The sequence below is a fragment of the Leptopilina boulardi genome, unplaced genomic scaffold, assembly GCF_019393585.1.
Source record: "Leptopilina boulardi isolate dan_hultmark-lab unplaced genomic scaffold, ZJU_Lbou_2.1 LbouV2_31, whole genome shotgun sequence".
Taxonomy (NCBI): Eukaryota; Metazoa; Arthropoda; class Insecta; order Hymenoptera; family Figitidae; genus Leptopilina; species Leptopilina boulardi.
In genome coordinates, this window is record NW_026137874.1 from 987,450 (window position 1) to 1,011,498 (window position 24,049).

The 24,049-nt window shown below is 26.5% G+C and overlaps 6 protein-coding genes across 16 annotated transcripts in view; 4 read left to right on the forward strand and 2 right to left on the reverse strand.

Moving 5' to 3' along the window:
• The first annotated feature begins 17 nt into the window (after window positions 1-17).
• LOC127283462 (ATP-dependent Clp protease proteolytic subunit) lies at window positions 18-1,300 on the forward strand. Its single transcript, XM_051308365.1, has 4 exons — window positions 18-184; window positions 259-384; window positions 506-896; window positions 986-1,300. Exons 1-4 carry the CDS (start codon window positions 134-136, stop codon window positions 1,147-1,149), a joined length of 732 nt encoding a protein of 243 aa, XP_051164322.1. The 5' UTR covers window positions 18-133; the 3' UTR covers window positions 1,150-1,300.
• LOC127283461 (protein limb expression 1 homolog) lies at window positions 1,239-4,312 on the reverse strand. Its single transcript, XM_051308363.1, has 4 exons — window positions 4,047-4,312; window positions 3,514-3,700; window positions 2,986-3,329; window positions 1,239-2,918 (listed from the first exon to the last, which is right to left on the reverse strand). The coding sequence occupies exons 2-4, from the start codon at window positions 3,668-3,670 to the stop codon at window positions 2,514-2,516; spliced, it is 906 nt and encodes a 301-aa protein (XP_051164320.1). The 5' UTR covers window positions 3,671-3,700; window positions 4,047-4,312; the 3' UTR covers window positions 1,239-2,513.
• A 143-nt stretch (window positions 4,313-4,455) lies between these two features.
• Window positions 4,456-13,388, forward strand: LOC127283460 (cAMP-dependent protein kinase type I regulatory subunit). 7 transcript variants are annotated; one of them, XM_051308357.1, is made up of 6 exons: window positions 4,456-4,634; window positions 5,058-5,307; window positions 11,775-12,084; window positions 12,278-12,544; window positions 12,763-12,966; window positions 13,109-13,388. In XM_051308357.1, the coding sequence occupies exons 2-6, from the start codon at window positions 5,143-5,145 to the stop codon at window positions 13,279-13,281; spliced, it is 1,119 nt and encodes a 372-aa protein (XP_051164314.1). In that variant the 5' UTR covers window positions 4,456-4,634; window positions 5,058-5,142; the 3' UTR covers window positions 13,282-13,388. The 7 variants fall into 7 exon arrangements, with proteins under 7 accessions (XP_051164314.1, XP_051164315.1, XP_051164313.1 ...); XM_051308358.1 differs by lacking the exon at window positions 4,456-4,634 and adding an exon at window positions 4,874-4,990; XM_051308359.1 differs by lacking the exon at window positions 4,456-4,634 and adding an exon at window positions 4,902-4,918.
• A 141-nt stretch (window positions 13,389-13,529) lies between these two features.
• On the reverse strand, window positions 13,530-19,625 carry LOC127283458 (leukocyte receptor cluster member 8 homolog). Of its 2 annotated transcripts, XM_051308353.1 has the most exons (7): window positions 19,480-19,625; window positions 19,303-19,435; window positions 18,083-18,519; window positions 16,856-18,000; window positions 16,446-16,779; window positions 16,007-16,214; window positions 13,530-14,986 (listed from the first exon to the last, which is right to left on the reverse strand). In XM_051308353.1, the coding sequence occupies exons 2-7, from the start codon at window positions 19,362-19,364 to the stop codon at window positions 14,824-14,826; spliced, it is 2,349 nt and encodes a 782-aa protein (XP_051164310.1). In that variant the 5' UTR covers window positions 19,365-19,435; window positions 19,480-19,625; the 3' UTR covers window positions 13,530-14,823. The 2 variants fall into 2 exon arrangements, with proteins under 2 accessions (XP_051164310.1, XP_051164309.1); XM_051308352.1 differs by having other exon boundaries at window positions 19,303-19,625.
• A 569-nt stretch (window positions 19,626-20,194) lies between these two features.
• Window positions 20,195-24,049, forward strand: part of LOC127283384 (syntaxin-1A) — a 52,601-nt gene continuing 48,746 nt past the window's right edge. For 3 of the 4 annotated variants that reach the window (XR_007843349.1, XR_007843348.1, XM_051308210.1), the window contains exon 1: window positions 20,195-20,396. The gene's annotated coding sequence lies outside the window, so the exon portion shown is untranslated. The remainder of the gene's footprint in view (window positions 20,397-24,049) is intronic. The other variant, XM_051308211.1, reaches the window with a different exon arrangement.
• LOC127283386 (sarcoplasmic calcium-binding protein 1) lies at window positions 20,863-23,992 on the forward strand. The gene is made up of 6 exons (XM_051308214.1): window positions 20,863-21,118; window positions 21,236-21,640; window positions 22,153-22,319; window positions 23,334-23,463; window positions 23,532-23,635; window positions 23,726-23,992. Exons 2-6 carry the CDS (start codon window positions 21,589-21,591, stop codon window positions 23,852-23,854), a joined length of 582 nt encoding a protein of 193 aa, XP_051164171.1. The 5' UTR covers window positions 20,863-21,118; window positions 21,236-21,588; the 3' UTR covers window positions 23,855-23,992.

Consider the following 24,049-nt stretch of genomic DNA (forward strand, 5'->3'; position numbering starts at 1 on the left):
CAGATTTGTCCAGTTTTTGGGATCAATGACCTAACCTAACTAACCTAACCTATTTTTGTTTTTTTGACATCAACAAATTGATATATAGTGAAATAAATCAAAATATAAGTGAATTTTTATTTTTATTGACAATATGTTACCAGTAAGGACTTTAAAAAAAGTTTCTAATTTAATAAAACTTAATGTAAGTATTATTTATCATGCAGGAAATTTTTCCAAAAATTTTCTAATCTTTTTTTTTTTTACATATATAAAAAGAATGTACAAAAAGTATATGCAAGGAATCTTATACCAATGGTTGTTGAACAAACAGGACGTGGAGAACGTGCTTATGATATTTATTCCCGTCTCCTGAAGGAAAGAATAATATGTCTCATGGGACCGGTATGTTTTTAATTTTATTATTTGAAAAAAATGTGGGGCAGAACAACTTTTTAAATTATTAATTTTACGCTAATAGTTTTTTAAATAATTTTTTTGGAAAATATTTTCTATTTTCCAATAGATTACAGACGATTTGTCATCATTAGTTATTGCTCAATTACTATTTCTTCAATCGGACAGTACTAAAAAGCCAATTCATATGTATATTAATTCACCTGGTGGTGCAGTAACTGCTGGACTTGGAATTTACGATACAATGCAATATGTTCTTCCTCCTGTGGCAACATGGTGTGTTGGTCAAGCATGTTCAATGGCAAGTTTACTTTTAGCTGCTGGTACTCCTGGTATGAGACATGCACTTCCAAATGCAAGAATAATGATACATCAACCATCAGGAGGCTTTCGAGGACAAGCAACAGACATTCAAATTCAAGCCGAGGAAATAATTAAATTAAAAGGCGTACTCAATGGAATTTACGCGAGACACACTGGTCTTGATATAATTACAATTCGTGAGTGAAAAATGTTTTAAGAATTTTTTTCCATTTATTAAAATCTTTAGTTTCTTTTAATTTCTAAATTGCAATTGATTGTTGAGCAGAAAATAGTATGGAGCGAGATAAATATATGTCACCAGCAGAGGCCAAAGAATTCGGTTTAATCGATGATATTTTAAAACATCCACTTCCGGAAACAGGAAGTCCTCTTCCAGAACAAACATCAAATTCGCCAGTCTTGGAAAAATCGGCAGCAAATACCACGTAACTATATCAACATACTCTAGGAAAGATTCTATTTATATAAATAAATATGTATATTATATTTACAAAAAAAGGAAGAAATTGTTCGTGATATATTGTAAATTTTTTTTTTTTTATTAATAATATTGAAAATAAACATCGTTATATAAAATGAATACTATTAAAATCGCAGTCAAGCTAAATATCTCATCTCTCATCGAGTTTTGATCATGCAAGCAAATTCACTAAACTATAATATCGCTGGAATTCACATTTCTAGCAAAAAAATAAAATAAAATATAGAGTAAAACATTGAAAAACAAAAAAAATTTGCGTATACTTCATCTATAATAATTATTTCTGTATTAAGTACTTCAATCATTAGAGTCCCTTCAATTCAATATCAAAATCATTATTTAGGGACTAACATATTTTTTCCATAAAAAAATTTTTCAGTTCTAAAGAAATTTTATCTTCAGATAAGCTGAAAAGTTATTTTCATTTCCTAGATAAAAAAAAATATTTCAGTCTAAAAAATTTTGATTATTTATTAATTTAACACTTAAATAATAGAAAAAAGCACTTTAATGCTTTAGTGATAATCTTGTAAAATATATATAAAAAAAAAAAAAAAAAATTTCACCAAAACGGTGCTTAGGAAGACACGTGTCATCTTATAATTTAAAATTAGCGAAATAATGACCGTATATAATCAAATAAATGCTAATCATGTATCACAACATATGACAATAGTCACAACTGTAGCATACATCTACTATAGCGTAGACTTTAAAAAAAACCCAAAAATCAGACTTAGCTCGCGAAAAAAAAAAAAAATTGTATCATCATACAAAATAAAATTTCGCTTATATATTAGTTTTTTTTCCAAATAATATTCCAAATTCGTATTTATGATTATACGAATTTTTATAATTTTCACCTAATGAGATGCATTATTCTCCTTAAAAACTATTAACGTAGAAAACAATTTCATACAAATCTATAAAACGAAAGCCAATTATATAACTTACGAACAAATGATATGAGATTTATGCGCCCTGCACGTATTATATATATACATATTAATTTTTCAATTGATTTTTGATAGAAAGAGAGAAAGTAAACACTCGTAATATAATAATGCCTGAGCAATTTGATTTCTAAATTTGTTGGAGATCTATTTTAAAAAAAATTGATTGAATCTAAATTGATAAAGAATTTTTATAAATATAATTTTTTTCTGTTAAATTGATTCTAAAATTGTAATTATAAATTACTAATTCGAGAAATGGAACAAAAAATATGGTCCAGTCAATTGTTTCTCTTTAAAAAATATTAAATTTTCTGTTTTTAATTTAGAATTTTTTTTTTTTTTTTGAATTTCGCAAATTATTGAGGGCAAACCTGAGCGTGGGCAAGCATTAATATATCCTTTTTTTCCTTTGGAAATCGAAGTTCACGTCCTGCTAATCGTGCTGTCTCGAGTTCACGTTCAGCAAGTGATAATTCCATTGCAACAACACCACCTCCACTTTCGTGTTCCCTTGCAACCCAATCAAGTGCCATTTGACTTCTCATATCATCGTCGAGTGCCCTATGACTGTAATGTGCAACAACTTCCTGTCGGCTGCATTGTCTTTCTCGCATTGCTTTCAATGAGCCATTCCAATGAAGCAATTGAAATACAGTCATTAATTCTTGAAATTCAAGCATTGTTCGTCCACGATTACACTCGAGCATAAAACGAAAAGCACCAATTCCAGTATTTGGATCTTCTTTCTCGTCACTCTTATTCTGAAAATTCTTAAATTACATTACCGAATAAATAGCAAAAAAAAAAAATAATAAAATTATAAAATACCTGAATTTTATTACTGATTCCATTTGCAGCTGAAGGTTTAGCAAAACTTGCTCTTGCTTCAGCTACTGCTTTTTCAATGAAATCATCAGTTATTTTTCGCGATGGATGTTCATTAAATACCGAATTCATTAATGCAATTTTTGCCGCTGATCGACGTGCTTCCGCTTTTGTGGGACAATTTTGAAAGCTACCAAAACACGATCCACCAGGAAGTGTTACATAACACACATAAGGTGGACTTGCTCCTGGTACAGATTCATAAATCACAAGTGCACCATTTCGTAATTCTGTTCCTCTACTTTGTTTCATTTGCCAAAATTCCTGAAGAGCTTCTACTACATTAACTGTAAATTAATATAAAATTTTTTTAAAATAAATTTTTTATTTAAATAATTATTGATAATAAATTACTATTTTAAATACAACTTATATTGAAATATGCAAATTTAATTTAATAAGAGGAAAAAAAAACGAGTTTTGTCATTGGAATTTTTTTTTTTTTTTTTTTTTTTTTGTGGGTTCAATCACCTCTTCCATAGCCCTGTGTGTGTTTAGCGAAACTGTTGACAACTGCGTCTACTGCTTCTCGTAACACCTGTTTTGCTCTAGCATCCACAAGTCCATCTGCAACACCCATTGTTTCCGGTACACGAGACTTTGTTTTCACTGGCATCGTGCCCTGCATCACCACTTCACCAACATCCAATCATTGACACTAAAAAATTTTTCACAATTTATATTCACAAAATAACTGTATCTCATTATGTGTCATCAATTTTACATATGTGTCCATTATATTTACATATAATTAATTCCAAACCGAATAAAAAAAAAAATATCAAAAAAAAGGGTATGAACTTATTTCGAGGGCATTTAAATGACAAAAGTAGGACATTAGTATGCACTCCTGTTCACATAAAAAAAAAACCATCAAAAACATATGATACATATAAGAGATGAAATTAGAGGTGTAATTAAAATTATATAAAAATTGACATAGTAGATTGTTGTGTAAATTTTTTAACAATCAGTTAAAAAGCTGTGATAAATTATATAGTTACCTATTGAAAATGAGGATGCTTCCTGGAACGCAGGTATGTTCAACAAGTGGTTATCGATTTACAAATCTTTAAAGAGGCGAACAACACAATTTGACTTTGAGTTTTTAAACACTGAGCAATTGGGGGAAAAAAATAAATCCGACTATTTGCAATTAGCCAGGAATTCGCGTTGATTATTATCCGATCGGCGCACCGAGCGCAGCAGGATAAAATATATTATAATCATATATAATGCATTTAATGGCCCCTTGATGGATCATTCCAGGGGTCGGTATGTTGTACTAAAAAAAAAATAACACTTACCTTTCCAACCCTGAATATAATGATTTCATTGGTTGGAACATTTTCTGTTAACGAATCAAAAAACATGTTGCGAACATAACCTAGAAATTTTTAAGTATGACAGTTGATCGGTCGTCTGTTGTTCTTTTGTCAAAGGTGTTATAAAAGTTTTAATTAAAATTTAAACAATTATGAAGAAAATTAAGGAAAAAAGTGTGCGTGCATATGGGATATGAAATACTTTTAATATTTGATGATAAAATTGGATATTGACGTTTAATCGGATATCATAAACATGCTTTTTTGGTAAGTAATTTTTAAAATTATTCTTTTTATTCAATTAATTAAATTCGTTTGGAAAATGTGACTATCAGAAAAATGATTATGCGGTAATTTAAGAAGTTTCGGAAAAATTTCCAATACAGGGTTTCGCAACCTCTGAATAAGTAACAATTCTTTCTATTTGGAGTAAGTGTTTTACAAGTTAGGTCAGAAACTCACGTGTTATTCACTGACATATAATATTTATTTGACATATATACGTGTATGATACATGTGTCAAAGTGTTTGGTTACTATATTGAAAGCGTAGTATGTTAACAGTGTTTTAACGCACGTCATATATATATATAATATAAAGAATAATTTATTTAATTTGCAATGGTATTAAAGTATATGAAAATTTATAAAATTAGAACGTTATTATTCATTTAAAAATTATTTTTGTTAGATCACAAATTTCATTAGATAGAAAGACAACAACAGTGCTGCGAATCGAGACCTGGAGTTGGATTTTTTTTTTCTGATATAACAACATGGCGGCGAATCTAGAGGAAGAGCAAAGTTTACGTGAGTGCGAGGATTATGTGCAGAGACATAATATTCAGCAGGTTCTGAAAGATTGTATTGTACAATTATGCGTCGGCAAGCCTGAAAATCCAATTTCATTTTTACGGGAATATTTTCAAAGACTCGAAAGGGTATGTAAACAATTTTACTATTATACACTTTGCGTCAATGAAGAGTCATTTTCATCTTATTCAATTATGTTTTATTAATCATTAATTTAGGATAAAATTGAATGTCATTTAAAGACGACTGAAGTTAATTTTTTTTTTTCGTGTATATGTATATATATATATATATATATATATATCATTAGAAGGTCAACAGTTTATTATTATATAAATTTATTTATTATACAATTAACACATATATTATATGATTGATTGTATCTCTAATTTTAGATTTTTAATTAATAATTCACTTGAAGAGATATTTTTACCTTGAGAATTAGAAATTAGATTTTATAGATTTTTTGTGTTAATGTAACAAAGATGATTGTAAAATCGAAGAGAGAGAGTTGTAATTTTCAGTTTGTTTTTTTTAAAAAGAATTAGTTGAAAATCAATATTTAAGACAATTTTTATTGATAAATTTTATGGAAGAAAATTTCGAAAATATTTATCTATTTCTAATATAATCAAAATTTGGATAAAACAGATTAGGGTCTAGAATCTAGAACAGTAAGTAGAAGATGGCGCTGAAAGTTATTTTTTTAAAATCATTATTGATATTTTAAGAAATAAGAGTTGAAAAAAACAGCCTTATTTTCATTAAATATTTAACAATTTTTTTTTAATCAAATTTTCATTGATATTAATTTTTTAAAGAAATTTAAAAATTTGATTCACACTGTTAAATATTAATTTATTTAAATTTAACACCTTGACTTAGAGAATTGATATTTTTATCCATCTGTGTAATTTTTTTTTTTATTTTTTCCTTAATTTTTATTAACTGTTTTAATTTTTCTGAATTATCTCTAATTTTTATGTTTTTTTTTCTTTATTTTTTCATAATTTACATATTGGAAAAAGTTAAAATAAAATTGAGACAATTATTATAATTATTAATATTATCGATATACATGAAACTTATGAGAATTTTTGTGACGTCAAAATCGAAATTATCGAGTTTTCTATTTGTAGTATAAATTTTATAAAGTAGAGTTTATATTGAACTGAATTTTCAGTTTAACAGAATTTTTATATTTAGAAAAATTTTCAACTATCAGAATTTCTATTTATTGAATTTTAAATCTGTTACATAAATAGAAATTGTATTTATTCGATGAATTAAAGAATCTATTTAAAAATTTGTTTGATATTAAAAACTTTATAAAAAATTAAATAATAATTTGGAATTTAACGTTATAAAAATTCTTATAAGTACCCTGTGAATAATTATTTTATATTAAGAATCTGATTCATATAAAAATAATTTTTTAATTCTAGATAAAAATCAAGGAAAATTGACAGATTAATAAATTTAGTCTTCTTTGATCGTGATCACGTGGTGTGAAAAAGATTATCATCCTCTTTTTGAATATATCGCTTTAACTTTGATTCTTTAGCGTTTGCAATCGATCTTCATCATAAAATATAGACTCGCGTGTTATGCGTTTATGACGGAAAAATGTCACGAAGCTTAGAATCGAGGGTAATCATCTGAATGTTTGTATGTGTGCGATTGGGTGTGTTCTCTCAAGTGTTCCTCCATTGATATAAAATAAACGCGTATGCGTTATTGCGAGGTCATAAATATATCTTAGATATTCATGAAGATGAGACAAGGGGGGGGATAGGTGCTTCTGTTCTAAAGATAGATTATTCTCAAAATATAATGTGGAGCACCTTAACCGATTAGAAAGATGGAAACTAACTGAAGTATTATTATTATTATAAACCATGATCGCTAGAAGTAAAAAAAATCATCGAAAAATTTTGTTATTTTCCAATGAGAGAGAAAAACAAAATAAATCATTCGAATCTTTTAATTTTAAAATCATTTCAAAGAACTATAATGTTTGTGATTATTTTTTTTTTTTTTTTCAAAGAAATTGGTTTCGTTTGAAACATTTATCGATCCAATAGACGCACGATCGTCTTCTTCATTTAATCTGATTTGGTGAGAGACCTTATAAAAAAAAATGTTTCTCTATAAATGAGAACGAATCCGAGAGAGAGAAGAAGAAGAAGAACGTAGTAGTTTTATGTCGCGCGCGAGCGCATTGCCATAAGCGGGACCGCTGACTCGTTTTTCCCGCACTGACCGTGTTTTGTTCTGAGACAGAGAGACATACACAGAATTGAATTCGAATAAGACACATATAATCATTGATTATAAGTTACCGATTATAAATACGTGGGTTTTTTTTTTAAAAAGGGTATCGAATATAATGGACGAGGTACGAAAGTGATCTTGAGAGTTACAAGTTTTTCTTTTTTGTGAGTGTTTTATTTTATTTGCTTTCGACATTGTTTTTTTTTTTTTTTTTTATTTTTATTTTCAAAGTGATTTTTGTTTCCATCGACTTTGAAATTTTTTGTTTCTTTAAAATTTCGAATTTTTCAGTGTTGTTTTAGCGCTTAGATTTTTTTCTATTTTTTCTTTTGAACAAATTTTTGAATTTTTTAAGTGTTTTCTATTTTTATTTTTTTGGAATTTTAATTTTCACTTGAAAGAATAGATTTTTTAATGGATAAAATTTGTTAGATTTCATTAAAGATTAATATTACAATTTTATATTAGAGTTGACTGGCCTTTTGGTTTCTAATATATGAAAAATGTAGAAAACTATTTTTAAACATTTTCACAAGCAATCTCTCACGTGATCCTTTAAATAAAAACAGTTTATATGTATATATATATTTTTTTTATATATATTTAACAAATTCCAAAGGAATTCAGTTTATTTTTATCTCGGAACTACGTCAAGTTTCACGCATAAAATATTTTTTTTTTTTAAATTGTTTTTTTTTATATAATATAATTTTTTATACTTATCTTTTTTTAAAAAATTATCTTTCACCTTTTTTGAACTTTCAAGAAAATTCTAAAGGTCTCTGGAGCATTTATTATTAGAAAAATTTTTTATTTGCTCAGGAAAATTAAAAATGTAGGCTTTTTTTTTTTTAATGTAGATAAATAGATTTCAAACAATTTTTCAATTCAATAAAATATTCTGCAAGTTTCAATGTTCTTCCAAATCATATTAACCTGTTGATGAGTTGAAACTTTTTTAATTGAATTGCGTAGTTTTAATTTCGTTTAATTAAATGCTTACTATTATGCAAAAAAAACTTATTGACTTACCAATTATGTTTAGATATATATTTAAATATAAATGAATGAATTATTTCAAAAAAATTTGATTAAATTGTTTTTTTTTTTTAACTCTTTCAAATAAAAAATTTCAAAACGTATTGTATGAATTTATAAACATGAATCAAGAAATTTATTGATGGAATATTTGATTAATTTTGAAATAGAAGAAAACAATTTTTTTTTTAAATTCTTATTTTATTGAATAAATTGGTGTGTATAAAATATTTACGTTCTTTTGTCCTACGGAAATCCTTGAAATATTTAGTATTGATTTTCCGTTTTCCACCCACATGACAAAGTTCTCTGACTCGTAATGAAATTCAATTTCTATATAAGTAGATATAGTAATTAAATTTAAATTTTTTAATTAAAAAAAAACAATTTATCAATAAATATATTTTTTTTCTTTGTTATAATTGAAAATTTTTAATATTTTATTAATTTAAAATATTTTTTTTTTCAGAATTTAAAAATACATCAATATTACATTTTGAAATTAACATTTTAATGTGAAAAGAAGAGATTTTTGTATAAAGTAACCTTGTGTATAGTAGCAATTAAAACTGATTACCACTTTTAAAGTATTAGTTGTGGATCGATGTCAGCGGATTATTAGTCATTAAACGTGATGGATATAACAGTTTAAACAAAACAGATTTTTCTGAATCAATAACATATTTTTTTATTTAAATATTTTTCAATTTTATTGAAAAATTTAATTTCCTTTTATTTTTATATTTTTTATAAAAAAATCTAGTTGAAAATCATATTTCTTGTTAATGTTTAATCTATAAAGTTCTAAATCTTCTTTAGAAAAGGGGAAATTGCTACGGAAATTGGTTTTTGAAGCGACAAGCGATTCACACCTCCGATCAATTGCAACTTACATATCATTTGTCAATATTAGTTCTCTCTCAGTTTCCGAAGTCAATAAATATTTATAAAATTTAATTTTTTTTCACAAAATTTACATTTCTCATTTGAAAATAATTTTTTTTTTCATTTACATATTTTGATATAACTTGTTAATTCGCGTTGATTTGATATTTAATTTTCTTTAAATCTGTTCGTTACAAGAAAATTTTGACCTTCACCTTCGGTTTATACGAGTGTTTAATCTACATAACGTCACTGTGCTCTGATTTTGAATTAAAAGCAAAAGCGGAGAAAGGAAAATTAATTCGGTAATTATACTTGTTGCCTGAAATCACAAGCAAATTGCAGAATTAGAGTTGATTTAGTGTTTGTAAATTTATTTATAGTTTTTATACACTTTGGAGCAATTTGGAAGATCGGCATTTTTCAAGGTTGTTTATTTTTATATATATATAAAAGTCAAAGTGTAGTACAATTTTGCATAAGTGAACACGCAATGGTTTAAATTTCTTTTTTTTTTTTTACTATTCCTGTAATATTTTTTTTTTTTTTAAACGTTTCTGAATTTAATCGCTCAATTTATTGTTGCATAGCTTTGGAATTTTTAATATTATTTACATTGCAAATTTTATTCAAATAATTAAATATTTACATAAAAATAGGGTAACTAAAAAAAAATTTAGTAAAATTTTATTTGAAATTAAAATTTGTAGTTTGAAGAAAAAAATAAATGCAATTATTGCAAAAAATAAAGAAGTTGAAAGAAACTTTTCGTTAGTTCAGGGTTCATTTCACTCGCCCACGTGAAATAGTTTTTCTCAATTTTATCTCGAAATATTATTTTTAAAGGTGATAGTTTGAAATAAAGAAAGAAAATTCTTATTTTTGGGAGTAAAAAAGCATTATTAATTATTTTCTCACAAAAAAGAGAATTATTATTTTATTTTCGAAGTAAAACTTTTTGAAAATTAAAAATACTTTTCTCATGAAGTTGCAAATTCTAAAAATAATAAATTTTTTTACAGCAGATAATATCGCATGTAAATAAGAAATTTACTAGTTTATCCTACTTTCTTGGGGTAATTTAAATTCATGTCATTATTTAGTGATTCATATAAAAGTTTCTTATCAAAAATAAAAGAAGAAGGTTTTATTAAAGATGAGGGTGAAATCAAACGCTGGTAGGAAAAATAAAAAAAAAGACGAGGGGTGAGAAGAAAAGGATAATCCAGTGAATTGATCATGAGAAATATTTTTTTTCCTTTTTTTTTTATGTTATCAAACTCCCAATTTAATGGTCTTATCTATAGTTATATATATACAAAAATATATAGAGGGTTGAAAATATATCTATACGCAGATGACGTCAGAAGCGGGGAATCTGCGCGAGAAACATCCCTTATAATCAAGTAATACTCTCCGAGTCGGTTTTCATATCGCATATCAAAACGTTCTGCGACAACTTGAAAAATGGTTGGCGAACACAGAGTACGATCAAATTATAAAAGTATCGATAAATTAAAAAATTATCAACTATTTAATTATTTTTGTAATTTTTTTATTTTTTTTCTCCGTCATTTTTTTATTTTATTTTTTTTATTTATGTTCAATATTTTCTGATTTTATATATTTTACGCGCAATTGAAAATTACTGAGTGAAGTTATTTTTTTTAAATCTAGTGAACTTTAAGAGTGACCGTTAATTATTATGAAACATTTAAAAAATTTTTAAAAATCCCTTAAATGTAATTCGTATTTTTACAATTCAAATCTAAAATAATAAAATTTAATTTAATTGAAAAAAATAAATTCGATTAAAAATTAATATAAATAAATAAAATAGAATTTAATAAATTAAAAGTGAAATATTTTTAATAGTTTTAAATTGCTACATTACTTTTTGAAAATTGTAAAAAAATGAAATTTAACTGTTTATTAATATTTGTAGGATTAACAATTTATTTTAAATTAATATTTTTCTAAACTTTTTAACATTGTTCTTAAAGATTTATTTTTATAACTAAAGAATGAAAAAAAAATTGATTAATTTTCATTTTTTTTTCGTGTGAAGTTTTTAATAAATTTTTTACAATTTGGCACATGACTCCTCCTTTTTTTTAAGGTCACTGTAAGATCAATATTTCAGTAGCTCTCTCTCTCTCTTTCTCTGTTATGCATCATTAAGATGTAATGAGAAAAGGGCACACTCTTATGTACTTAAACTTTGACATGAGAAAAATAAATTCTTAATAACTCGCTTCTCGAGTTTTCCCACATAATTAATAATTTAAGTTAATATTAAAAAGAAATTGTGAATTTACTAATTTTCAAATTTTAATTTCTTAATTAAAAATTAGAATTTAAATTAATTTATTTTTTTATATTGTTTTTTTTTTTGTAGGAACAAGCTCACGATGCAAAGCAGCAAATTGCCACGAGTCCAGAAGACACAGAGGATATGCCGGCGGGTCAACAAGGTCCTCAGGTACCAAGAAGAAGAGGAGGAATTTCCGCTGAACCAGTTTCTGAAGAGGATGCCACGAGCTATGTGAAAAAAGTAGTGCCTAAAGATTATAAAACCATGAATGCTTTAAGCAAGGCAATAGCAAAAAATGTATTATTCGCTCATCTCGATGAAAAAGAACGTTCCGATATTTTCGATGCAATGTTTCCTGTTTTATTCTCACCAAAAGAAACAATTATTCGTCAAGGTAAATTATAAACAAATTTTCTTTTAAATTTACAAAAATTAATTAATTATAATTTTTAATTATTTTTAACAAATTTTTCTATAATATTTATTATTTTATAATTTGATATTTATTCATTTTTTTGTCTAAATATTAATAAAATAATTAATTAATAATAATTAAATAAATTTAAATAATTAATTAAATTTTGCAGGAGATGAAGGCGACAATTTCTATGTAATAGATCAAGGTGAAGTGGAAGTTTTCGTGAATGGCGAATTGGTAACGACTATTGGTGAGGGCGGAAGTTTTGGTGAATTGGCTCTGATTTATGGAACACCAAGAGCAGCGACTGTTAGAGCAAAAACTGATGTTAAACTTTGGGGAATCGATAGGGATTCGTATCGTAGAATTCTAATGGGCTCGACAATTAGAAAACGGAAATTGTACGAAGAATTTCTCTCAAGAGTTTCCATTTTAGGTAATTGTATTTTTGCTTACGTTTTACTAATTACCGACAGTAATTTTTGAATAAAACTATAATGGTTTAAAAAATTTATAATCTAAATTAAAACTTTTTTTTTTTAAAGAATTGAAATAATTTCCATTCAAAATTATAGTTTTGTATTAAATTATTTTCTTTTGAAGGATATTAATTTAATTATTTCTTATTTAATGTAAAATTATTTTTTTTTATAGAATCTCTTGACAAGTGGGAAAGATTAACAGTAGCGGATGCTTTGGAGCCAGTAACATTTGAAGATGGAGAAACGATAGTACGGCAAGGTGAACCCGGTGAGGATTTTTACATCATTGTAGATGGTACGGCTGTGGTTCTTCAACAGCGTTCAGAAGGTGAAGAATCTGCTGAAGTTGGTCGACTAGGACCCTCAGATTATTTCGGTAAATATATTCAAATTTGTCTCATACGATTTAAATGAAAAAAATTTAAATCTATAACATTTCTAATTCATTGACAAAAAAAAAAAAAAATTGGTAATTTTTTTTGAATTTTTTGCAAATTATTTATTTTTTCTTCTATCAGGCGAAATAGCATTATTGCTAGACAGGCCAAGAGCGGCGACAGTCGTTGCCCGAGGACCTTTAAAATGCGTTAAATTGGACAGAGCACGATTCGAAAGGGTTTTGGGTCCTTGTGCGGATATTTTAAAACGCAACATCACTCAGTACAACAGCTTCGTATCACTTTCTGTATAATCAATTCTCACAGCCACTCCTCTACAGGAACTATATTTCACTATATTGTTATAATTTTTTATTTAATATTTTAATAATTATTGTATTACGTTAGCTATTAATATATATATATATAAATATATTATACATATTACATTAGAACTTTCTGTAATAATGAAAATTATACAAAAAAAAAACATTGTTTCATTTTAAAAAAAAGAGCGTAACAATTTTTTTTAAAACTAAGAATAACAATTAAGAGAACACAATTTTACTGAAAAAAGATTTAATTTATTATATATATATATGTATATATGAGCCTTCCATCGTACAACGACATCCAACTGTTGATCCTGAAAACAATATAGTTGCATTTTCTCATAAACAAAATTTTTCAAAAAAAAACTGCCTTTTCACTAGAGTTTCTTTTTTTTCAACACTTTCGAAAAGGTATCACACTTGACACAAAAAAAAACAATGTCTTTTAAAAGTCCTTACTCTTCTTTCACTTCTTCTTCAATCCCTCAAATCAATCTTCATTCTTCCTTATTGATAAAAATTCGAAATCCAAAAGTAAAATATTTAATTCAGAAGGGCTTCAATTTTCAACTATTCGACCAATTCTCGTGGTAGATTTTTTTTTCCCCCTTGGCACGAAACTTGGAATTTTATTTTTTTTTCAAAAAAATTTGACAAATTGGTGTTCTTCTACTCCTTCCCTCCTAGGAAACTGATGAACATTGAATTTTACATTCTATCTTTCTTTCGCTCTCTCGCTCGCTCTCTTTCTTTCTCTCGTTCGATGTAATTTCAAAGTGAAGATAAAAAGATTTTACTTGAAAAATCAATAAAAATTTGATTTTCTTTTTCCACCAAGCAAAAGAATTTTTATATTATAAGAAATGACGACACGATGATGATTTATGATGATTGTATATATATATATATATAAACGATTGAGGAATAAAGCGGATTGTTTCGAAGAAGATTCAAGTACTCTGTTGGTGACTTTGTACTGATGAAACATTATTAAATATACAATAAAAATTCAATATAATTTAAATCGATGAGATATAAAGATGATTTCTATATACAATGCAGCGTACATACTTGTAAAAAATTATATGTACAAAATGTGTATGTCTTGCCAAGAAAAGTATGATGATTTGAAAAAAATCAATAATAACAAATTGGAGGAGATTAGAGACGCTTGCATCTCTCTTTTTCTCTTTTTTCTCTCAAAAAAAAGAAGAGTTGAAAATGTACATATTTAATCGATATTTGTACTTATTTTTTCCACGTCTAAAGTTGTGAAAATTTGTATATATATAACTTTATACAATGACGAATCGGACATTTGGAAAAGTACGCATGGTTCAAAAGAATTTTTAAAAAGGGTTGAGGGATATCGACCACAAATCCTCTTCCAAATAACTGATTCACGCGTATTCTGACACACTAATCCGTGTGTTTGACGCGCTATTTTTTTTTTGAAAATGTCCTCTTTATTTGCAAATCCCTCGTGAAGAATGAGGGGAAATTTTTTTTTTTGTTGACGACGTTCTACCAAGAACCTAGTGTACCACTACTCGCCTTGCAGTCGATTTGCATTTTCTGTGGATCAGCATAAATCAACCCGAACTCAGAGACAAATTCATAAAACTTGTCCAACGTTTCAAATGCCAATTCCGCTACGATGAAATCAACTGCCAAATTTTGCCGGTAACTAAACATCAGAAGAAATAAATGGATTAGATAACAATCAGTTATGAGCGAAATTAAAAAAAAGGGATTTTTTTTTAAATTCATTATTAAAATATAATTAATATTATGCAGCTTCAATATCCTGAAACAAAAATCTAGTTAGGGTTTATATTTTGCTTTCTCCCAAAAAAAAAAATTCAATTCCAGAATGTTAATTTGTTAAATTGACTAATTAAATTCAAACATAAAATATTCTACAAAAAAAATATATATATATTTTTAGTAATTTATAAAATACTTTAAATAACTGAAATTATTGAAATTATTTTAATTACTAATTAAATACTAGGTTAAATTAGTGAGTTAGTAGACTTAAAATGTTAAGATTTTAGTAAGAAAGCTCTTTTTAAAAAATATATACGTATTTAAAAAAAAATGTAAAAAAAACAAAGCTGCCTTTTCATTTGACATTTTTTGGAATTAATAAACTAGAATCAATATTGCACTTAATTTCTCTTTTGTTTTAAAGAATCTATAATTTAATTTATAAATAATTTCTATTTTCATTAACAATTACTTCTTTAAAATAATAAACTAGCAGAAATTAATTAATTCTCTGAATTAGTTTTTTTTATCAACTAGAAAAATCTCTAATTTTAAAAAAAGCCTTTTAAAAACCTCTTCTTTCAATCGCACAATTTAATCAATCACAGCAAAATCACAAAACAAAATCAGACAAAACTACTAATAAAAAAAAAAAAAAAAAAAAAAACAGAAAGAAGCATTTTCCACTTAGCAGAACATTTGAAACACAATCGATAAAAAAAACTATATGCCAAAAAAACAAATACAAAAAACACAATATTTACTTTAAAAAAAAAAAAATTGATGTTTATCAAAATTTGTAATATAAAAAATGGAAACTATGTAAAATAAAATTAATATAAAAATTGAAGCAAAATAAACCTTCTTTTCTTTCGGGACCATTTTTTAAATTATTATTATGTATCGGGGACAATAAGAATATTAAATAAATACGTACGTCTTGATCATTGTTTTTAAAGCTAGCTTTCGCTCCCTAGCGATGAACCAATCCATCAGGAATGCTGCCATTCGTGGCGCTTCCCTATAGAGTTTGAAAAAACTATGGAAATTACCGAGTGACCAAGCGGAACGAACTTGCAATGCGTGCAAAATACACTTGTCTTTTTTATCATCAGCGGTAAGTGACGCGAGTATCGTAGTTAAATCTGCAACAGAAAAAAAAAACAATACCTACAATTAATAAATTACATTTCATTAACATATCAATAAATTTCAATTTTACAATTCAAAAATTTTAATATCACATTAACATAATATTAAACTAATTTTCTAAATATCAAAATTTAAAAAAGGAATAATTTCCAAAAATATTGAGATATTAAAATTATAAAAATTTAAATTTTGATTTGGCAAAAGAAATTCAATAAATTTTTTACCTTGAGAATTTTTAGTGAAAATGTAGTAGAGGATCCTATAAGCAATGAATTCACAACGATTTTTGCCCTCGAGATCTTGATACAACATTCTTAATTGTGTTTGACATTGATTAAATTCTTCATGATCACCACGTTCGAGTGCGACTCTCGCATGTGTTTCATAAACATGAACAGTGAAAGAATCACGAATTCCTTGTACTGTTAAATCTTGTCGAATTGATTTAAGTTGATCGCACGCATAACGATAATCTTGACCCTCCAACCATCGTTTTTTAACGTGAGCCAGAGAATTTTTTAATACACTTACCGGTCGCACTGAAGAGGCAGCTGGAGCCTGAAAAAAAGTTTCAATAAATTAAATAAATAATTAACTAATTTTTATTGATAATTTTAAGAAAAAAAAAACTTACTGAAGTCAAGCGCAGATACGGTTTCTCGAGATCTTGACATGTCCCGATAATATGAAGACCTGTGAAGTCAAAATCCCCATTGACATCTTCCCGAATACTAATATTAGCCGATTTACAAGAATCATTAAATCTTGCCGCACGTTGTTGAAGTTTTTCCTTTGATCCTAATTCATCATTACCCGATGCTAAACCAAATTCAGAATAGAAATGTGATTTGACCTGTTTATTTTTCTTGTTTTTCTTGTTACTATGATTTTGTTTATTACGCGTTGATTTTTTTGATTTTGACGTTGAATTTGTCATTGTTGATGATGATTTATTATAATCATTATTGTGTTCACTTTGATTTGATGATGAGGATGTACTGCGTCTATATTTTCGTGGTGGCGGTGTACGGGAATGTGAACGTGACCTTGATCTTGACCTCGAACGTGACCCAGAATTTGATTTTGATTTTGATCGCTTGTGACCGGCAGAGAGACGAGCGCCAAGCCTTGCACCAAGGGACGTTGATAGTCCTGGCTTGCGCAAGCCTCCCTGCGTTTGTGCAAGCGTGAAACCATGCTTCATAGGTGTATTACGAGGTTTTATTGTCATGGTCATACGTTCACTATGAATACTAGGTAGAATTTCATTATCCCAATCCTTTACCCATAATGATCCATCGTTAGCCGCCCTTGTTATTTTTCCTTTTAATATTATTTCAACTTGATCCTTATCGACTGCGGTTTGACATTTTTCATAACAACGATTAACGTAATTTTTCAAATTTTCCGGCCAATCACCAGCAATATTTGTATTTATTGATGGTTTCGCGTCAATTATTGGAACAATTGCACCTGGTGTTATGGGACTAATTACAGTGGTTGTGGTGGTGGTGGGTGATAATTTTTCTTCTTTAATGGGTAATGCGGGTGGATCTTGTTGTGGGGGCTGTGGTGGTAAGGGGGGTACATCAACTTTTAAATTCGAACCCGAAAGAAAATTTGACGAAGTATTATTCCCCTGAAAATTAGTATTATTTTGTGCCGCGAGATTTTTATTTCGCTTGCGTTTTTTCTTGGCTGCACCGCTATTACCAGAGGGAGAAAAACCGAGACCGGTTTTTTTATTCTGTAGGTTAAAGCGAATTTGACCATTAAATTCTGTAAAATAAAAGACAAATTTTCAAATATTTTTTCAAATATTATATATAAATTTTAAACATTTAAAAAAAAAAATACTTACGCGAAGCATCGTTATACATTCCATTCCAATTATTATGCCCGTACATATTATAATAAGGTTGATGTTGATAAATTTGCGATTGATTTTGTGTATTCTGAGGTGGTTTATTTGATTGAACGGGTGGTGGGGGTCCTGGGGGAAGAGGTGGAAGATCGGAATCATCGTCTAAGAGATTAGCAACAGGGGTTTGCGATTCTGTTTGTTGTTGAGTCTGTTGTTGCTGTTGGACTTGCTGCTGCTGCTGTTGTTGTTGTTGTTGCTGCTGCTGCTGCTGTGGGGACTGTTGATTCTGCTGCTTTCCTTGATTATTCGGACTTTGTGGAATTTGCTGCTGCTGCTGTTGTTGCATATGATTAAAACCTTGTCCATAAGGTCCCATCTTTCCCGGATGATAATAAAACGGTTGTCCTTGATTAAACCCTTGTCCATACATTGGTCTAAAAATAATTATCCTCAATTAATTCCTTTCCAATTAAAAATCAAAAATTTTAATCACTTCATAACGAATTAAAATAATAATAATAATAATAATAAAAGTAAACGTAATAGTTAAAAAAAAATTCGAGAAAATTTTAATATTACACAAATATTTGAGCCTTGAAAATAAATTAAATTTAATGAAGTAAATCTTTAATCCAATAAATAAATTCATTATTAAAATCGATAAAAATAGTAATGAATAAAATACACTAATTCTAATATTGACTTTACAGTGTTTCAAACAAAAATAGAATATTCCAAAATTAGGAAGAGCTATATACTATTGCGCCATAATTAATAGAATGTTTCGTAATATAAAATTATATTCCAAAATAAATAATGTCAATATTGACATTTAAATATCAAAAAAGAATATTATTTACAAACTTCTAATTTGAAAATTTTATTCAATTCTATAGAAAATTTTGAATACATCTAACATATGAAACCTTACAAAATGGTGGACAAAGGGCTCCGAAATTGCAAATATAACAGGTATAACTCTAATATCTATTTTTGACAGCAAAACAAATTATATGTAAACAAAACTTTAAAGCCTTTATAAGAATTTATAATTAATATATAATTCAAAACTTGATTGAATAATTTAATTCGGATAGCGTCATAAAAATCGCTTGTCTATAATTAGACATATTTGTCAAAAACGACTCGAATACAATGAAATGAATAATTAATTTTTTTTAAACGTAATAAAAAATCTCAAATAAAATCAAACTTACCCTGCGTAAGGAGAATAAAAATGCATATCTGGAGGATACTGCTGCCACGCCATGTTCGCCATAGGACCAGTCCCAGGTTGCTGTGGAAATTGCTGCTGCTGTTGTTTCCGTTGATGAGCTACGATTTCACTTTCTGACATACCGAAAATGATTTTAACATCAACAAGATATACCTGCCTTTTACTATTTCCTGGCCTGCAAGAAGAACGCGTCTAAAAATTTGTGTATAATTTTGATTTTACACAAGCGTCAAAAATTGAAAATCAGACGTTAAAAACGAAAATTCTCAATTTCCTTGTACGCCTTGCACTGCCATTTTTTTATTACTAAAAAAAATCGATATTCGATTGTATCGATATAAAAAGTTACTAGATTTACTGGAGATGTGAATTGCTTTTTTATTGGTTGGTAATATTTCCAGGGTAATATTACCCGCCAATCAAAACAAAGTACTAAAAATTTGTAACCAATCAAAATAAGGCTAGTGGTCATAATCGCAAATGACGTCAGTTCCGATCTAATGGACAAAAGAAGTCAGACGTGTTTTTAGTTTTTACTTTTAGTTTTTTACAATTTTTAGATTAAAAATTAATAGATTTACAAATATCTTAAAGTTTTTATAAATTAGCGTTGATAAACATCATTTTGTGCATATAATTTGTAAATATTTCTTTATAAATAAGAGAAAATAGTATATTCCCTTTTTTTGGGTTTTGATAAGCAATTTCTACTTTTTCGGCAATATTTTTTTTTTTTTTTAAATAAAATCGAATGTCAGTAGTCAATTTTGTAGACAAAAAATATAATTTACAGATTAATTTTTCAATTTTGCGATCTAACCTTAATTTAAGTGCGCGCCAAAATCGGATGGCTTTACTTCCGGTTGAGCGCGCGAGCACAAGTTTCATTGCCTCATTGTTGACGGTTATTTTTTGCCGAATTTTCTCTTTAAAAGTATCATTATTTTATATATTTTATCAAGTTTTTTTAAAAGTGAATTATTTCTGGTGATAAATAAAGTTTTATTCTACATATTTCTTGCCATCTTACTTAAATTATTTACATTTTGAATTATGAAAATGGATTTAGTATTGGTGAGTGCTTTCCTAACCTAAATTTTTATTAACCTTTGTTTTTATCGAATGTTTATTATAAACAACTTGTAATTTTGGAAAATATTTGAAAAAAATAACTTGAATAATTTTTTTATTTATTCAAAATGTAAAAATATTATTAAAACTACGTATGGGTTTATTATAGGTTGAACAAATTTTTTCCTTTATTATCTGTTTTCTGAATATTTTTTTATTTGTATTAGTAACACACTTAAAGAAATTATTTTTAAAACTAGTTTATGAATTGTTTTTACAATGATTGACAATGAAATAATTTAGTTTGAATTGATTAACGTTCATTATTGTCATTTATTGCAATTTTGAAGGTAACAACAGTTGTATGTCCTTCGTCGGTTAAAGCACGTTTACGAAAATACCTTGGCGCACGCGTTTTCCCTTTAATATGTGAAAGACAATGCAGATACTGTTGATTTAAACTGATGAATTTAGAATTTAGCGAAACAACAGATTGGTGCTCGATGTCGAGGTCATGTCGAAATTATTTACAAGGACGTGGCAGACGTTCCGCGTATCCACTTCCAATTTTTTAAGTTTCCTTTCCAACATTTTTCTTTACTTTCATTTATTATTATTTTTATAATAATTTTCATTGAATTTCAAATATTTGGAGAAAAAGTGAAAGTGAAATATTTGTGAACATTTATTTTAAATTAAATGTTATTTTTCTTTTTAATATTCCAGTTAAGTATTTTATTTTAAATAAATATTTATTAAGTTTTATTTAATTTTATTATTATTGTGTTATTTTAATTTTTTTTTTTTATTAAGAAAAAATGATAATAAAAATTTTTTTTCAGCTTCTTCAGATAAAAACACGAGGTATAATCCCTCGCAGTTTACTCATACCAAACCCTTCTTCGTTCAGATTCTAATCTTAGCAGACTCCGACAACTCTACTCGAGATCAGTATAAATTTGTTCTTTGCACGTTGATTCATTTTTGTTATGAAGTAACCAAAAAAAGAAATTTTGAATAACAATTAAAAATTTTAAGTATTTTTATCTAAAGTGAAAAAAAGTGAATTTTGCTATAAAAAATTTCAATATAAACTGAGGCACTTAATTGCTCAAGAAAGACTTATTTAACAAAAGGAAGGAACATATTGTTTTAAAGGATACCGGATATTATTGGTCGAAAGAAAATTTAAAAAATGGCCTACAGTTGGGATAATCGAGTTAATTTTATAGTCAAATTTCTTTACGGTTAGTATTTATATTTGTAATTTAACATTTAGTAGTCAATTAAAGTCATTAATTATTTATTATTTAGTAATTATGAGTTAATTAAAATTTAATAATTATTTATTTAATTATTATTTATTAATTTATATAATTATAATTATACTGCGAAAAAAAGAATGATTAATTTTTGAATTAATTTACTATTTTCATTGACTTAGTAAAGATATTTGTGAATAAAAAATTAAAAGTTGGAATGATTTTTTTTTTATTTTGTTCTATAAAAAATATTGGAATTTTAGGGCGAAATAATTAAACGCCCTTATTAGGTGGTCGTTATGACCTGCCAAATGGCAAATGATACATTAGAACTCGGTCATTAGTGCGAATACAAAAATAAAATCAAGTCATTATAAATAAAAAGAATCAAACTTTAAATCTCGAAAATAAATTTCAAACATAATTAATAAAAAAAAAAAAAATCTTTACAAAAATACAATAAAATTTCATCGAGTATTTTTTATCATTTTTTTCAGATATTGATAATAATGGAGTATTGGAGCAACATGATTTTGAATGTATGGCTTTAAAAATGACTCTTATTGAAGGAAAAGGAGAATTTCATTATAATCGTTATCAAGAAAATTTGCATATAATGCTTTCACTTTGGGAAGAAATTGCCGAACTTGCAGATTTTAATAAGGTATATTGAAAATAATACTTAACTATTAATTAGATAAATTGTTTATTTTTTCTTTAAAGAAAAAAAAACGAAAACAAAAAACAATTATTAAAATTTAATAATGAATTAATCGACCAATATTTATTAGCATTCTAATATATAATTCATTAGATTTGTTTTCATTACAATTGAGCTGTCGGATCAAAGAAGGGTACATAACCCATTTGTATTACATTAGTTATGTGCCCTTCTTTGATCCGGCAGCTCAATTAAAATATCAAAAAAAAGTGTAAAATATTTATTTAAAAAAAAAAAAAAAAAAAAAAAAAAACTTACCAATGATATTAAATAAATTAAAAATATGAATATTTAAGTTATTCTTCAAGGAAGTAGAATAATGAATGCATAAATAATAAAAGTCATATTTTCAAAACTTACAATTTATTTAAAATGAGAAGTTATTTATCATAATTGTTTCGCAATTGAACGCCATCGATTTTCAAAAGTGTCAAGTAAAATCCTCTGTTCTCTTATTATTTATACAAAGTGTAGTAAAAATAGAAATGAATTTCGAAAGGAAATTTCCAAATCTCTTCAAGTTAATTTTGAAGAAAAAATAATTGATTTTATTTAAAAAAATTTTTTTTGTTATTTAAAAAAAAAAATTATATCATAATATAGATTTTTAGAATGTAATAATAATTGATTCGATTTTTAAATTGAAAATTTTTTTTCTCATATTGTATATATATATATATATATATTTCTGTCAACGAAGATAATGTACTATATTTCGAGTACATTAACACTTGGCACGAATCCAAAAAGTGTGATTCTGTAACTTGGGTCACGTACGACCTTTTATTTCTCACCGAAAAAAATATCAATAATTAAAATTCAATACTTTGTATTGGAGGTCTTTTGTTAATTTAAATTAAGAATTTTTTTTTTTTGTTTAAAAATGTAAAAAAGTTTTTAATTTTTTGTAAACAATTTAGTTATTTTTGAAAAAATTAATTATAAAATTTTTTTTAGGATGGAATTGTGACGACTGAGGAATTTAAAAAAGCTGTACAAATGAGTTGCGTTGGACGTTCATATCGTGAATTTCCACAGTCAATGAAAATGTTTATTGACAGTCATTTTAAATTAGTTGATTTGAATGGTATTAAATTAATTTCACTCTCATTTAAATAGAATAAAATTAAAACAATTATTACTTTATTATTACAGATGACGGTGTAATTGCTGCCGATGAATTTCGTTATAATTGTGTATCAAGAATTCCTGTGGACAATGTTGACATTCTTGACGAATCATATCAAAATCTTTTAAATGTTTGTAAATTTTATTTTTATTAAATAATTATTTTATTTTAATAATAATTACGAAATGTTGAATTACTTTTTTTTTTTTAATTTTAATAGGACGACGATAGAAGAAGAGGTGGATTAACTTTATCACGATACCAAGAATTGTATGCACAATTTTTGGGTAATCCTGATGAAAATTGTCAAGCGGTTCATCTTTTTGGTCCTCTTCATGAATTATGTTGAGTTTATTTTTTTGTTTATAAATATATAAATAATATACATAATGCGAATGTACAAAAGACAAATACACAACCATTATCAAAAATCAGTTTCCATCAAAAAAATAAATTGATATATTTTAGCTAAATAATGTTGTTTTGTATTAGTGAAATATAATTTAATAATTAATTTCATTAAAGTATGAAGACAATAAATCTG

Excerpts from the sequence above, each read along its gene's own strand:
- LOC127283462 (XM_051308365.1), top strand. The coding sequence starts at position 134 with ATGTTACCAGTAAGGACTTTAAAAAAAGTTTCTAATTTAATAAAACTT. Across the intron at positions 185-258 it reads CTAATTTAATAAAACTTAAT|AATGTACAAAAAGTATATGC; the intron begins GTAAGTATTATT and ends ATATATAAAAAG. Across the intron at positions 385-505 it reads TAATATGTCTCATGGGACCG|ATTACAGACGATTTGTCATC; the intron begins GTATGTTTTTAA and ends ATTTTCCAATAG.
- LOC127283461 (XM_051308363.1), bottom strand. The coding sequence starts at position 3,670 with ATGCAGGGCACGATGCCAGTGAAAACAAAGTCTCGTGTACCGGAAACA. Across the intron at positions 3,330-3,513 it reads CACACAGGGCTATGGAAGAG|TTAATGTAGTAGAAGCTCTT; the intron begins GTGATTGAACCC and ends ATTAATTTACAG. Across the intron at positions 2,919-2,985 it reads GAATCAGTAATAAAATTCAG|AATAAGAGTGACGAGAAAGA; the intron begins GTATTTTATAAT and ends AAGAATTTTCAG.
- LOC127283460 (XM_051308357.1), top strand. The coding sequence starts at position 5,143 with ATGGCGGCGAATCTAGAGGAAGAGCAAAGTTTACGTGAGTGCGAGGAT. Across the intron at positions 5,308-11,774 it reads ATTTTCAAAGACTCGAAAGG|GAACAAGCTCACGATGCAAA; the intron begins GTATGTAAACAA and ends TTTTTTTTGTAG. Across the intron at positions 12,967-13,108 it reads AGGACCCTCAGATTATTTCG|GCGAAATAGCATTATTGCTA; the intron begins GTAAATATATTC and ends TTCTTCTATCAG.
- LOC127283458 (XM_051308352.1), bottom strand. The coding sequence starts at position 19,442 with ATGTCAGAAAGTGAAATCGTAGCTCATCAACGGAAACAACAGCAGCAG. Across the intron at positions 16,780-16,855 it reads CGTATCTGCGCTTGACTTCA|GCTCCAGCTGCCTCTTCAGT; the intron begins GTAAGTTTTTTT and ends ACTTTTTTTCAG. Across the intron at positions 16,215-16,445 it reads TTTCACTAAAAATTCTCAAG|ATTTAACTACGATACTCGCG; the intron begins GTAAAAAATTTA and ends TTTCTGTTGCAG.
- LOC127283386 (XM_051308214.1), top strand. The coding sequence starts at position 21,589 with ATGGCCTACAGTTGGGATAATCGAGTTAATTTTATAGTCAAATTTCTT. Across the intron at positions 23,464-23,531 it reads TAAATTAGTTGATTTGAATG|ATGACGGTGTAATTGCTGCC; the intron begins GTATTAAATTAA and ends TTATTATTACAG. Across the intron at positions 23,636-23,725 it reads CATATCAAAATCTTTTAAAT|GACGACGATAGAAGAAGAGG; the intron begins GTTTGTAAATTT and ends TAATTTTAATAG.